Raw genomic sequence first — 16,046 nt, 5'->3', positions numbered from 1 at the left:
TTGGTAAAACTTCTATGTTAAGCAATAAACGTAACCGTTTGAAGAAAACAAACAAAACTTGTCCTTTACCTGTTGAAAGACCAACCTCACTGCGCAGCTTCCGTGGAACTTCCATGCCAACCCGGTTTGTTGATTCAATTTCGATTTTTCACAACCGAACTAGTCAGTGTCCGGAACGGACGGACGGATTTCTTTTCCTCTGTGCGTTTGATTGTGCGTTAGTTATGGTTCTACTGGACTGGCGGCGGCTCTGCCGCAAAAAGCGCAAAATTCCGCAAGGCGGTGCCATTCTGGATCAGGTCATTTCGCAGTCGGCCAACGCCTCCAATCAGTGTCTGCTGTACAAGATGGCCAACTACAAGCGCGGTGGCGATCTGATCGATGCCTTCCAGGTCGGTGGACAGAAGGCCGTCGAGCAGCTGATCCGCGATCAGTTCGGTGTGTTCATGTACAACGCCGGACGCGGTCAGGTTATCAACCGGGCCGAGTATCTCCGCTGGAAGTACATGGATAATCATGAGGTAAATAAATTAACTTACGTAATCGGAATCGAAATCGAAAAATCGATTTTTTGCTTACACTCACCCACACTTGCAAGGTCGTCATTCCGATTGAGGCTTCCCTGTCACCGCACGATCCGCTGGGCAAGTGGGTCGACCATAAAGCCTGCTGGCAGATGCAGTACCGTGGTCTTCTGGGAGAAAGCCTCCTGCATGTGCTGATCATTTGCGACACGAAAATCCACACGAAACTGGCCCGCATTCTGCTGCGTGTTTTCCCGGAACAATCGATTGACGTCATGGAAGGCGAGGAGTACCTGGGCGCTAGTGCACTCCACCTGGCGATTGCCTACAGCAACAACGAGCTGGTGGGCGATCTGATCGATGCCGGGGCGGATGTGTCCCAGCGGGCCATCGGACGCTTCTTCCTTCCGCGGGATCAGCAGGGTTTGCGGCCGGTCAAGACGACCGACTACGAGGGTTTGGCCTATCTAGGGGAGTATCCCCTGGCGTGGGCCGCCTGCTGTGCGAATGAATCCGTTTATAACCTTCTGTTGGAGTGCGGTGCCGATCCGAATGCGCAGGATAGTTTCGGAAACATGATCCTTCACATGGTTGTTGTGGGTGATAAACTAGACATGTTCGGCTACGCATTACGCCATCCAAAACTCCCGTGTAAAAATGGAATTGTAAACGAAGCGGGTTTAACCCCGCTCACCCTAGCTTGCCGGCTGGGTCGCGACGAAGTTTTTCGCGAAATGTTAGAACTTTCCGCCCGTGAATTCTGGCGCTACAGTAACATCACCTGTTCCGGTTACCCACTGAACGCACTGGACACCCTGATGCCGGATGGCACAACCAACTGGAACTCGGCCCTGTTCATCATCCTTAACGGAACCAAGGAGGAACACCTGAACATGCTGGACGGTGGCATCGTCGAGCGTTTGCTCGACGAAAAGTGGAAAACGTTCGCCCGGAATCAGTTCCTGAAGCGACTGCTGATTCTCGCTCTGCATCTGTTCTGTCTGTCCTGCTCGGTATATCTGCGACCGGCGCACGTTTTCGCAGACGACGAAACCGACGGCGATGGAAACGACGGTGATGGCGGCGGCGGCGGCACGGCCGCGCCGGATGCTGACGAGGATGAGGGCATCGACCTGACGAGCTGGTTCCGGTACGGATTCGAAATCGCCACCGTGATGGGAGTGCTGAGCTACGTCGTCCTGCAGCAGGGCGATGAGATTAAGAATCAAGGGCTGATCTCGTTCATCAAGTCACTGGTGAGTGGATCTTGTTTTACTTTAGTAGTTTTATTTGTCGAAGCTTCATCGGAACTGTAAAATATTAACAGAAAAAAATCTTTGGTTAGTGAAGAGCACATTCACAATTGACACCAAAGAAATGAGGGCTTTTGTCATATTTTATTGTTAGATTTTTGTAAGAGAAAATTATCTGTCTGTCTTCATTCCAAACCATATATAAAATCTAGGGACAATGTGAAAGTATTTTTTACGAAATGAACATAACAAATCAACCGCCTCGTGTCAAATTGCACTTGCTTATGGCCTCCTAAGTTTTTTTCACTGTCAAAATCGGAGATGCAGCGAATCATTGAAAACAGATTGATTAATAATACCATTCAGAAGGGTTATGTTACGGATATGACAGGACATGACCACGTGATTGACGTAAGACAGGCTTTTGCTACTTCTTTTCACGACATAAAAATAACGTTGTATACTTCCTAAACAATCGAAACTGTTATTAATTACGAGGGGCATATATATATATTACTTTTCCCTATGGAAATATTTTTTCAACCTTAATATATTTACCCGTTCCCACCCTAATGTAACCTAAAGTCCTACAAAGATAAACATTTATAGGGCTTCAATACGGCCTAATATATAGAGCTTTCCAGTTATGTGTGTATTGGAGCTTGAAAATGAGGCAAAAAACAACAGTAAACAAAAGAGGTGCATTCCTTTGTCACCAAGGTACAGAATGAATTTCGTCTTCCGCTGACTTAAATACCGTATTGAGTCACGTGACTCGCAGAATAAGGGTGATTGTCTTCCCCACGTCGTGCCTATCACTTCCCTGGTAGTTTTGGGCCCATGGCGGATCCTCCACAGCCTACTTACGTCTTATTCCCTTTCGTCATGCTGTTTTGCGATTCGTTGATCAAGCTTTCTGGTGTACTCCACTGCAACGTGGAGTGGATCTGCGTGGATCTTACGACGAGATAGTGGTCAAAGTCGCTAAGAAAAGACTGTATATTGTGACTTCCAAAAAGTATTGACCGTTAAACAGGATCGATCTGGGAGCTAGAGTCTTGAATTTTCAAGTCGTGCGCACCCCATAAATCCTTTCGAATCTGTCATAGAATTCGTCTCTAGCAAAGCAAAGCAAAGTCTTGAGCATTAACCGTCACTAGACATTATCCTTCTTTATCGACAGACTTCGCAGTCGGCTGTTAGAGTACAGGAAAATTACGGGGTCAGTGCAACCATCCTACTGATTCTATCTAACAAAAACCGGCTAGCCGAGATTCGAACTGGCGAACAACTGGCTTGTTAGATCAGCATCGTACCTCGAAGCTAACTGGGCGGTTCAATTCGTTCCTAGTATCATAGAATTTATGATTTGTTGGTGACTATACGTTGATTAAGCTGTAGTTGAAGAATTTGCCTTAATTCTCAACACCCATATACGGTCATCGGAACGAACGGCCGGCCACCGAACTACCTTCGAGTCATTGTTGCTCTCAAGCCTCGATAGTTGCAATCCGAAATCATGACACACAGCTTTAGTCTTATAGTCTTAACTTCGCATACTGTCCACCATTGAGGGTTAAAATATTTGCCATTTGGACATTTTCTAACAATATATCTAGCTAAAGTTTTGCCGTACCTCGAAGCCAGCAAAACGCACATTTTTGTACCAAAAATCTTTGAGGAATCATCTTCTTAACCCCATACTTTTTGCAGCAAAGATAACAAGCTGAAACTTCCAGGAAAGTTTTGTTTTAGTTTAACTGAAAATCCGCAGACATGTGTCCACCTTCCAACGGCAAAGTTACTAGTTTGAGCTGACTGAAAATTAGCAAGATTTGTTATGTTTACACGGCTGTAATTTTGTTGTATGTAACATCTAAGCTTTGTGCAAAAACAGGTCGATTAGATTATTTCTCAATCTTTGTTTCTTTGGATTCAAGTTGATACCTCAAACAAAACTGTCCCTAGACTCGATAGAAGAGGGCGTTTTCGAAACGCTGGTAAGAAATAGGTTAAGAATCTTTGATATGTGTTCTTAAATCATGAAGAAATCTAGCTTTAGTTTTCAGCAGCTCGCATAAGTCATGCTAAAGGGTTAAAAACTTAAGCCAGAAATCGCCCAAATAAGCTTGATATTCGAGTTTTGAGGGTCAGGGAAAAATACTTGAAGCATCAGGGAAAGTCAGGGAATTTTATTTTTGGATTTGAGTCGACACCCTGTCTATTAATATATAATAATATTATTAAGTGTCTTACCCCTCGATTAATTACTTCTATTTATCTCTATTTATGCTTATTATGAAAAAATATGTTTTAGTGTCCTTTAGAACCCAAATGTTAAAATCACTTGGATTGCATTTTACCAAATTTTTGGTAGGCGCTCTAAGCTTATATTTCCAACAAAAACGAATACTTTTACTAGAGACAAAATCGGGGAATGCCAAATTCGAAAGACCACTTATACTCTATTTATTTCACTGGAGGCATAAATGAGCTCCACCAAAAATAACAATAACTTAGAATCTTTAACAAAAAGTATTAATGGTAATAATAAAATGCTGTGGAAATCAGAGAGAAAACGATTTGAAAAACGGTGCAGTAACTACCCAGTGAACCAGTTTTCATAAATTCCACCTCACGACCGTAAATAATAACACACGCGAGACCTTCGTAACAGAAACCGTCGCTATAACAAATCATGTACTTGGAAACTTTCCTTTACTGATAACCTGACCTGACCTGATGACAACTCCTTTATAGAAGGAAAGTTACTTGAGAAAGTCGTATAGAATACCGCGTACCATCCATCGCAGATTGAATCAGTTTGATGAGCTTCCTGGGGAAGCTGTTCTCGTCCATGATTTTCCATAGCTCTTTCCGGTCGATGGTATCATATGCGGCTTTGAAGTCAACGAACAAATGATGCGTAGGAACTCTGTATTCACGGCCCTTTTGGAGGATCTGCCGCAGTATAAACATTTGATGCGTTATAGACCGACCTTCGATGAAGCCGGCTTGATAAGTTCCTACAAATCTGTTCGCAATTGGTGATAGTCGGCGAAAAATGATTTGGTACAGTGCTTTATAGGGTTATAGGAACGGTAATTGCTCGATAGTTCTCACAGTCCAACTTGTCGCCCTTCTTATAGATCGGGCAGATAACCCCATTTTTCCACTCCTCCGGTAGCTGTTCCGTATCCCAAATTCTAACAATTAGTCGGTGTAGACAAACGGCATTTTAATAAGTTCCGCTTCGATGCCATCTTTTCCAGCTGAATTGCTGTTCTTTAGCTGCATGATGGCCTCCTTTACTTCGTCTATCGTTGGGGCTGGCACCTCTTCCCCGTTTGTTGCACCGTCGAAATCCCTTCCCCCGCCGCCATGGCTCTCCAGGCTGGGCGCCATTCAGGTGTTCGTCGAAGTGCTGCTTCCACCTATCGGTCACCTCACGATCGTCCGTCAGAATACTGCCAGTCTTATCCCGACACATTTCGGCTCGCGGCACAAAGCCTTTGCGGGATCCGTTCAGTTTCTGGTAGTAACTGATTCTCTCGGCAGATTTGGTTTCGCTGCATCCTCTTCTGTTTGTGTCTTTCCACGTTCTGCCGTGTGGCACTGCGCATTTTGGCCGCCCGTGCAGCGTTCTCCCCTCCCCATCCATCACCCTCCTACATTCATCGTCAAACCAATCGTTCGGCTGATTCCGCGCCACATGCTCGATAGAGCTTTCCGCTACACTACTGATGACTACTCGACAACAGTACTCGAGAGGGGCTTCTTTCAGCTCATCCTCTTCCGGCAACGTAGCTTCGACTTCGAGTGAGTGCGCGTAGTTGGCGGCAACGGCTGACTGGTTCAACCGCGTGAGATCTAACCGATGCGCATCTTAACCATTGCCATCACTAGGTAGGGGTCCGAGTCAACGTTAGCGCTTCGATAGGATCTAGCGAAATCACTGCCAAGGGAACGGGCTTGGAAACACTAGCAGAGAAAGAAGACCCTGTTGAGCTTGACTCTAGTCTGGCATTGTAAGGCGATATGAGGTATTTTGCACCTCTTGGGAGCCGGGATAAAACATTAGCTCTTCGGCACCAATGAGATACCACCATTCTTGCTGTTGCCTTACTTACATGATCAAGTGACGACGATGATCGTCTCTTTTCTGCGTACCGATCGGAGCCAGACCCGATCAGAAATTTCGTTTCGATCAGAATACAACGTATGCTATAACACGCGTTGATCGGGACGTTTCTGATCGAAACGGGCCCGATCGGAATGTAGAATCGAGGCGAATGTCTGAGAAGTGCCGACAGTCGATCAAAACGTGATCGATCTGTGATTCTGTCCGTTTTGGTGACTTGTGTAGGAGTATGTGCTGGAAGAAGATACTACGTAGGGCCATGTTCTTGGAGACGGCAAAGTCGATAAATGTTAGAGCCTTTTCATTGGTCAGCTGGTGTGCGTTGAACCGCTGAGTCTTTCTCCTCCTTGCCGAGCTGAGCATTGAAATCTCCGATGACGATCTTGATATCCTCATTGATATCAGAGGTGAGGCCTGAGCACATTGATGATGCTTATGTTCAAGAACCGGCCTTGATTCTCAACCTATACATTTGAGGATTGGTTGACCACCACTCAATCACACGCTTCCGCATCTCGCCCATCACTATGAAAGCTGTACCCACCTCTCTGAACATACATGCCGTTGAGCTCTTCCAGCACACCTCCTGCAGTCGAACTTGTGGCTCTTCAGTCCGTCGGAGAGCACTCCCCTGAGAGATCGTCCTGAATTCCACGTCCCAAGTTTCAAATCCACAGTCCTTTTCCGTCGCGTGGATCTATTCCGATCGTTCCAGTCCGAATTTCCTTGTTCCATAGAGTTTAGGTCATCTAAAACGATTCACGGATCGTTTCGAACCTAAGGCAGAATTTCATTGTCATTCGTACAGTATTCGCCGTTCAAGTTTCTGTTATAATCTTTTAATTTTGACAGTATTTTATTGATTCACTGAACGCTGAATTTGAAAATGAAACTACAAAGCCTGTGCTAGCTCATGCGCGCAGAATATCGTAAAACATTGGTCTAAGCTTTGCGAGTCTGCAACGTCTATTGCACGCTCCTCTAAATTGTGCTTAGTTTCGCTAGATGAAAGTTCCACCGGTCGTTTTAACAGCTTTGAGGAAGTAAGCTTCCTCCATTAAAAATGTTTAAAAACCTACAGCTACAGGTTGACGATTCAATCGTTTGTTCGTTCTATCTATCTCCCACTGTCGGGCAGTAATATTATGAAAAGAAAGGTAACAGAGGTGATGGTTAATCTAAGAAATGTTCACTTGACTTGATAGGAAAAAACTTCACTTCGTTTCGATTGCAATTCCGAATCCGCGACCGTCGTTGTTGTACGTTGCCAAGGGAACGGACGTTTATGTGGAGTGATGCCAACGTAAACATTTGAGCATTAAATTGACCAATTATTTTGTGGTGAATGACCCGTTGGTTAAACCACACTATAATAAACTCAACAACCAATTATTTTCGCTATTAAATTAAAGGTCGTAGAGTGTTGATAATATATTTATGAAATTCACTGAAAAGAAAATTCACCGTAAACAACATTTTATGTGATAGAATTACTGTCGGATCTAGTTCAACAGCAAAAATAGATACGCAATTCTACGTTTCATAATTGTTCATAACAGATTATTGCTTACTACTAGCAACTCTATTCTCAACAAAACAATAATGGGTAACAAGTACTGAAATCAGTAAAAAAGCAACTGGACTCTGACGACCTTCCCCTTAAGCCCAGCGATTTATGCCTATGCCTTGCTGATGTTGACTTTCATGTGAATAGATTAAGGTAAATTTTCAGTATTTAAATAACAATTTTTTGTCTTTAGCAAACTGGTACGTTCCAAGCCTTGTAAATAACACAACACCTACAAACCATTAACTACTATCTCAAATTTATATTCTGCCATTTGCAATAGTTAAATTAACATATGCATTAAAAAATGGACTTTTTTCGGATTTATATAAAAAACTAAGACAGCTAATTGAGTTTGATAAATTTCCCATGTTAGCTTATTTGCGAAAAAAAATCTAGCAGCATCAGTCGAACTCTAACCGTGATGGCGAAAACAGTGAAGCTACTCCGTTCACAAATGTGCGCGTTTTAGAGAATGGTACCCCGCCGCATCGAAAACTGACTCTTTGTGGACGTCGGATACGCCCGTTCCGGCATCTACAAAATCTTGGCACTATTAGACAACAATCAGAGCATCGAAAGAAAGCCCGATTCCGGACGGCCGACGACCCTGAGCGACACGAACATCCAAAGGATGCTGAAGAGAAAAACCGAGGGAAAAGTGGCTACATCGCTGCGTGCGCTTGACCGGGAGGTCGGTGCAACCGGCCAAACAGTGAAAAAATACCTGGCGTGTTCGGACATGTCAGATGTCAGAAAGCGGCAGTCCCGTCCACTGGTCTCGGAGCTGCAGACAATGACGCAGCGGCAGCACCTGAATAAGATGGTCAAGACGATTTTTCCGGTGAATCGCGACGTGGCGGTGGTGATGGACGACGAGACCTATCTCACTCTGGATGGCAACGACTGACAGGGCACTTCGTATTTTACTTCCCCCACGAAGGAAGTGGTATTCGAGGTGAAGATCATTTCACACACCAAGTTACCCAAGAAGGTGCTGCTGTAGCTGACAATCAGCGAGAAGGGGATGTCAAAACCGCTCTTCATTCGCTCCGAATTGGCTGTGAACGGGGTAATTTATTGTACGAAGTGTCTGCCGGAAGTGGCCCACAACTCGAAGCGATCGTTGGAGGAGATGGAGCGGCTGAATATCGAAGTCGGCGAACCCACCTAACGACCCCCAGCTGCGTCTCATAGAGAATTTTTGGGCAAACTTGAAGCGTAAGATCTACTCCAACCATTTTGTCGCGAAAACTGAGGAGGAATTGATAAATAAAACGAATGTTCCCGTTAACTGCCGGAAGGCCGCTCGCAACGGCGTAGAATTTGTTTGCAAATAAGCTAATATAATAACCTTCTCAAACTCAATTAGCTGTCTTAGTTTTTTTTATCACCATCCAAAAAAAGTCCATTTTTTTAATGCATACGTTAGTTTAAATAGCTAGTAGCACGAAAGACAGATGATGAAATGCAACAATTAGTTTTATTAATTTTCCTAAAACTTCAACGTCATGGTTGTATTTTTGTTTAGTGAAATGTTTAGTGTAGCCAGACAGTTTCAGTCTTGTTAGAATGAGTCTTCACTTCGTGAAGTTCTACTTTCTAGGATAAACTTTGTGTACTTACCATTTTATTTTGTTTGTTTCTTAACTACCCTTTAGTAACAATTTTCTTTTTAATTTTTATCGCTATATGTTTTCTCCTTAAGGGCAACGCACCGGCCAAAGCAATCTTCCTGGTATCCAATCTAATGATCCTGGCTTGCATTCCGTTACGGATTATAGGCGACACCGACACGGAAGAAGCGATCCTGCTGTTTGCAGTGCCAGGCAGCTGGTTTCTGTTGATGTTTTTCGCCGGGTAGGGACCTACAATGAAATGCTTAATTTTATTACTTATAAAAATTTGATCCCTTTTTCTTCACAGCGCCATCGGACTGACGGGACCGTTCGTAACGATGATCTTCTCCATGATCACCGGTGACATGTTTACGTTCGGCATCATCTACATGATCATACTGTTTGGCTTTTCCCAGGCGTTCTACTTCCTGTACAAGGGCCACCCGGATTCGGAAGAAACTCCCTTCGGGAGTTATTGGGGCACTTGGATGGCACTTTTTCAGACTACCCTGGGTGATTACGATGTGAGCCGATTCTGTATCAAAATCAAAGCAGTGTTTTACCTTACCATAACTTTTTTTCAGTACGCAGATTTGAACCTGACCACGTACCCGAGTTTGGCAAAAACGGTGTTTATTCTTTTTATGATCTTTGTACCAATCCTGCTGCTCAACATGTTGATCGCCATGATGGGTAACACCTACGCGTATGTTATTGAGCAAGCGGAGAAAGAGGGCATGAAGCAGTGGGCCAAGATTGTGGTCAACCTCGAACGGGCGGTAAAGCAAGAAGATGCGAAAAAATACTTGGAGGAGTATTCGATTGGTCTAGGGCCCTCGGATGATCCTCGATACGAGATTCGCGGTGTTATGGTTATCAAAAGTAAGAGTAAAACTAGAGCCCGACAACGGAAAGGTGCGGTAAGTAATTGGAAGAGCGTACTGCGGGTCACCTTGACCGAGCTGAAGAAACGAAACATGACCGGAGAGGAACTACGCCGGATTATGTGGGGACGCTCGTCCATCACTTCGCCAGCTAAGGTTTCTAAAAAGTGAGATTCTTTTAATTTTTTTACGAACATATTACGACGCTATTACATTTTTCAGGAAGAAGGGTTACGACGAAGACCCATTCGCGATTACAGCGGCCATCGACGTGATGTCCTTCACGCAGGACATCGTCATGGTCGGTACCGATCCAACGGGTCCGATAATGATTGATCCCACAAAACCAGCAACGATCATGCCCCCAACTGTTGCGCCAGCGCAACCGCAACCGATTCCGGAAATTCCTCCCCAACCAGCCCTGGTAAAGCGTCAATCGGTGGTCAGTGCCCCGCCCGCTTACGACGATTTTCCGCCGATGAAGGACTACAAAGATCCCCTGCGTGAGTTGGTTATCATCTCGGAGACGGCTCCGGTGGACGATCTGTATGCTCAGAACTGCAAGATGCTAGCATTCGATGCCTCCACACTGGATCACGTTCACGAGATCGATTTGACCAGACAAAGCCAGATCCGACAGGAGGAACAACAAAAACAACAGCAGCAACAGCAACCGCAGACTTTGGGTCAGTTGAATCCCTTCCTGGATTCGAAGGACGTTGTCGATCCGGTGAAGGAGCGCGAGTTTCTCAAAACGTTGGAGGCTCTGGAAGACACGGACAGCGAAGCGGCCGAAAAGCCGGTGCTCGGCAAAATTTCCCTGATTCGACGGGCAAAATCGGCCGTTTCGAGAACCACTTCTCGGAAGAAGAAAACTGACCAACATCCGCTGTTTATGATTGCTTGGGATGACAAAAATCTGGCTCGTGCTGCGCAGGAGGACTTTGGTGCGCTGAACACGGCCTACGAGTACTCGGCGGAGGATCTTAAGCATGATGTGGATGAAGAGGCAAAGGAGGAAGGCGAAGATGAAGGTGTTTCGGTGGAGGAGGTGCATCGGGCTATGGAACAGTTTCATCAGAGGGTGCGTGGATCGCCCGAACGGGATAGTAATTCGACGGAAACGTCCGGTCGTAAAGTAGCAACTAAGAAGCGTCATGGAATGGGACGCGGGAGGAATAATAAGATCTCGCCCGATACCTCCAATGAGAGTGTGTCGGGTAAGAAGGACAAACGGATGAAGTCGGCACCGACCACCACTGGCGGTGGTGGTGGAGGTAACGGGAATGGAAACCGACACCGGCAACAGATGATGGAACATGAACCAGGTGAGGCTTCACCACCGGATCCGCTTGAACCGTGGAGCACTAGGGATATCGTGAATATTAACAAGCTGCTCGATACCGATACGCAGGAGGAGTAAGAAACTCACTAAGAAACATAAAGTTTAATCTCTGAATTACATACAATGAAATGCTCATTTGGATTCAATTAACTTGGTAGTGAAGCACCAAATAATGCAGATTACTTGAACATTATTTTTAGCTTGGGATGTGAAAAAAGTGAGTGATTTACCATTGGGATAATAGTATGAAACTGATACAAACGGGAGAGAATAAATATAAAAAAAATCTGGTAGCACTGTCGCACTACACCTTAATCAACGTAAAGCAACTATAAACATTACTTTTAATAGTTTAAAACCAAAACATTATCTTCGTAGAACTTGTGCACAGTGCGTAGAATTTATTCACATTTTAATGTTCAACTTACTTACTACAAAACCACCCGAAAATAAATATCTAATAATCAACAGCGATCAACCAAAACATTATACATTTCAAAGCCGACCACGATCGATTGGAACGCTCCAATCCACAGTGATCGTAAATTCCGAAATCCTGAACAATTCCACAACTGGTTGACCCAATAGCCGGCAGTGAAGTCTGTCGATAAAAAGGGGTCAAGCCTTAAGAAAGGCGTTCAAAACCCAAGGCAGTGCATTAGGTCAAACAGTTCAACCAGAATTCAGAATAGATACTGATTTTGTTCAAAATCGTAGCTAAATTCCTCCAATTTCTCTAATACATTTAAGGTGATGTTTCGCCGATCGTACCTCCGATTTCCAGAGCCCGCCGAAGTGTGCATTAAGCATTATCAGATGCCACACTATGATTGTCTTTGAACAAAAAATCTTCCAGCTTATTCTTGCGGGGCTAATGGTTTGTCCTGGCGGAGCTGTAGGAGCATAGGAATAGCACACATGGTACCAAGTGGTGAAGCACAGTTCGATCAAACTTTGAAACAGCAGCAAGCCACTTATCCTCCTGTTCCCATTTTTGCTAAATGGCTGGTCCAACCATTTTCCGCGCACTCGATCGTTCTTGGTAATTGGTAACTTGGTAGAACAGCCGGTTTGGTTTACGGACGGATCTTTCCCTTTTATTTCTTTGGCGTTCCAAGAAAACTTTTTAGCCATTTTCCTGTGTGAAGGCTGTGCTAACGCCTAACTAACTAACGACTAACAGACGTAACACTGAAGCCTCATTCCATCGCCAATATAAACGAACATTTCAAATTTTCACTTAAGCAAAGACTCAAACAAAAGTCGCTGCCCGAGAACGCCACTGGCGCTGTTGTCAGATAATATACAAGTAAATTAATAGCATTGTTAAATCTATAGCAGAGCAGGCTCTGCGTAGCGCGAAGACTACACCAGGTGATGCTAGTGTTTTTTGCAAATTTTAGGGATGTCATTGAAATTATGCTTTGTTCGAAGTGTTACAGCTGTTAGTCTGTGGTGTTAGTATTCGGGTTGGCCGGCTGACAGTATTTGGTAATAATCCCGCCATTTTAAACTGCCAACAACGGCAAACGAATTTGCCAAAAACGTGTACGTGCGCCGATTCTTTTTGATTACTTACATTATGGAGACAACAAGCTTAGAACGTAAAGGTGTCGTGAAGGACTTGGGGATTCTCATCGACAGCAAACTGAAATTTGGGGAACATATCTCTGCCGTTACGGCTAAGGCATATGCAATGTTAGATTTTCTGAAAAGGCACACCAATTTTTTTTATTGATGTTTATAGCACAGACTAACAGACGTAATACTTTGAACAAATTTTCCAACAAAACATCGTTTCAATGACACCCCTAAAACTTGGAAAAAACACTAGCATCACCTAGTGCAGTCTTCGCGCTACGCAGAGTAGTTTGCTATAAATTTAGCAATGCTATAAATCTACTTGTATGTTATCTGGCAACAGCGCCAGCGCAGTCGAGCGACGTTCTCGCGCAGCGACTGTTGTTTGAGTCTTGGCTTAAGCGAAAATTTGAAATGAATGTTTTTATTGACGATGGAATGAGGCTTCAGTGTTACGTCTGTTAGGCTGTGTTTATAGCCTCAGAACACTTTACTGCTCGCTCGTAAGCAGTGTTCTCGAATATGGAGCGCAAGTCTGGGCACCATATCACGCTGTTCACGTCAACAGACTCGAACGTGTACAAAGGCAGTTCATCCGATTCGCTTTGCGGAATCTTAATTGGAGAGACCGAGCAAATCTGCCGACGCTGGAAAATAGACGAATACTCCTCCAACGTATGATAATATTCGACGCGTTAGCAGATCGCATTGACTGTCCAGCTATTCTTGAGAAACTACGATTCATCGCACCGTCACGAGTGATGCGCCAATCTGAGTTCTTTCGACGATCGACTGTCCGCACGGCTTATGGAAATAACAATCCACTGGATGTCTGTAGTAGTCGTTTCAACGAAGTTTATTATTTATTCGATTTTGGCATGTTAAAAAATGTGTTTAGATTAAGGATAAGCGGTTATTAGTTCTAAGTAACATGGCTGTGCGATGTTTTTATTATACCGAAGAGAAATAAACAAATTAAATTAAATCATTCAGCACTGCAATTCAAGAATGAATTGTTTTGAAGGGTAGAAAATTGAGAAAGACAAACACTGTGAGCAGTTCAGTAGTCATGTCCATAGGCTAACAGACGAAAGAACACTACCAGGGCCAAAATTGTATGCGCTAAATGAGTTTTATATTCACCTTCACGCATAGTTGTCAATTTTCCAAGCACTGGTTTTGAAAATACGTTAAATACCTGTAAATCTATACCTATAATAAAGGATTTCTGTCTGTCTGTCCGTATGTTCCTTATAGAACCGAAAACTACCGAACCAATCGGCGTGAAAATTTGCATGTAGAGGTTTTTGGGGCCAGGAAAGGTTTTAGTGATGGTTAGAGACCCCTCCCCCCACTAAGAGGGGGGAGCTCCCATACAAATGAAACACAAATTTCTGCATAACTCGAGAACTAATCAAACAAATAGAACAAAATTTGGCATGTGGGTGTTTTCGGTGACAAGAATTTATTCTATGGTAAATTGAGACCCCTCCCCACTTTAGGAGGGGGGGGGCTCCTATACAAACGAAATACAAATTTCCTCATAACTCGAGAACTAATCAAGCAAATGGAACCAAATTTGGCAGGTGGGAGTTTTAGATGGACTCTCATACAAATAAAACAGAAATTTTTGCGAAACTCAAAAACTAATCGAACTCGAGAAATTCGAGACTCTTCCGTAAAACATTAGTCAATAACAAGACCACAAAAGCTATCTATAGTAGCACTAGATCATTCAGGACGAGACGGCCGCGAGTGTTGCCGGTGACCCGCCGTCGGAAGCGCCACCCACTGGGGGGAGGCAAATGCAATGAGGGGACAGGGGAGTTGTTTTCTACTTTACTGTAAGGAAAAATTGCAAATTTGTACATTAAACTACCCATTCCTAGTAACTAATAAGCATTAACATAAGCAGCAAATCAGCGTATCTGGCATTTTATACTGCACGTTATTGTATGTTAGCTTTTTGACTGCATAGGTGTTGTAAATTGGCGTCCAAAATTGTATTCAAATTCTTCGTGTCGGTAAATTTTAGCTAAAATTTAGCGGTAAAATTAGCTGTAAATTAGCATTGTCAGCACTATAAGAAGGTTATCAGTAAAGTAGCTGTATATTTTGCCAAAATAGCATTTAAGTAGCATTTAAGGCGACTTAAATGCTTATTGGCCAATATTTGAATAGCATTGGTGATGCTTATTGGTTACCTGGGATGCTTTAAGGTTGAACTCCCCAGAAACTTGCAAAACTCAAGATTGTGACAAAGGTCATCCGAGATTCACGATTTATGTACAGCACAGTTTAATTTGTGGCAATACGAAGTTTGTAGGGCAAGCTAGTACCCTATAAATAAAAGCGACCCCGATAGCCGTCGTCATTTGAGCCGAATCGCCGAATCGTGAAGATTGTCCGTATGGCTCTTCACTTTCTTATTTGGAGAACTCAGAATGATCTAGCAGACTGGAGGACCTCCATTCAGTGAAGCGCTGTTGCGGTTAAAGCTATCCTACAGCTCTTGATCATTCGTTCGATAAATTGTAAGCGATTCTTCTGATTCCATTTTTGCTAGCATTGTAGGGCTGCCGGAGCCCCAAGTTATAAAATTATTTTCACTTGACATCGAACGGCCTGATCCTACTAAAATTCTAGTCCACGACCATTCACTTATCGAAGCAGAATCGGTAAACTTGCGGCTACAGAGCCCCCTCGCGTAACACCCTAGCTTAAGGCTTCAACCATTCAAGTCTAGCTAAAAGCCACAGATAACAGTTATTGGGAGATTAGAGCCCTCTGCTTTGCTTTTCGGTAGTATATACCTGGTTTGGAGATAGGAGTGGCTGCATAAGCGGCTGAGCGTAAGAAACGTCGTTCATTACTTTCCTCTGCCATTTCAACTATTTGTCTACCGAGCGTAGAGAAGCTTGAGGATCACGCTGATTCGAAAATTGGAGAATTGACTGTATCCTTATTCAGCGGGGCAGCTTCTTGAAGTCGGGTTTCATAGGAGCTTCATTATGGACCTAATTTTTAACATCCGACAGATCTTGCAGAACATCGTGTCCACGCGACGCATCACATCTTTATTGACTTCAAAGCAGCATACGATACAGTCGATCGAGATCAGCTATGGCACCT

General features: G+C 43.9%; 1 protein-coding gene across 1 annotated transcript; it reads left to right on the top strand.

Annotated features, from left to right (window-relative positions):
- Positions 1 to 224: 224 nt before the first annotated feature.
- On the top strand, positions 225 to 11,411 carry LOC128745206 (uncharacterized). The gene is made up of 6 exons (XM_053842226.1): positions 225 to 521; positions 599 to 1,780; positions 9,194 to 9,345; positions 9,412 to 9,628; positions 9,689 to 10,155; positions 10,211 to 11,411. The coding sequence occupies exons 1-6, from the start codon at positions 225 to 227 to the stop codon at positions 11,409 to 11,411; spliced, it is 3,516 nt and encodes a 1,171-aa protein (XP_053698201.1).
- The last annotated feature ends 4,635 nt before the right edge of the window (positions 11,412 to 16,046 follow it).

Source organism: Sabethes cyaneus, chromosome 1 (assembly GCF_943734655.1).
Source record: "Sabethes cyaneus chromosome 1, idSabCyanKW18_F2, whole genome shotgun sequence".
In the NCBI taxonomy this organism is placed as follows: Eukaryota; Metazoa; Arthropoda; class Insecta; order Diptera; family Culicidae; genus Sabethes; species Sabethes cyaneus.
The sequence above is the reverse complement of the archived record's forward strand: the minus strand, read 5'-3'. Positions and strand labels throughout refer to the sequence as shown.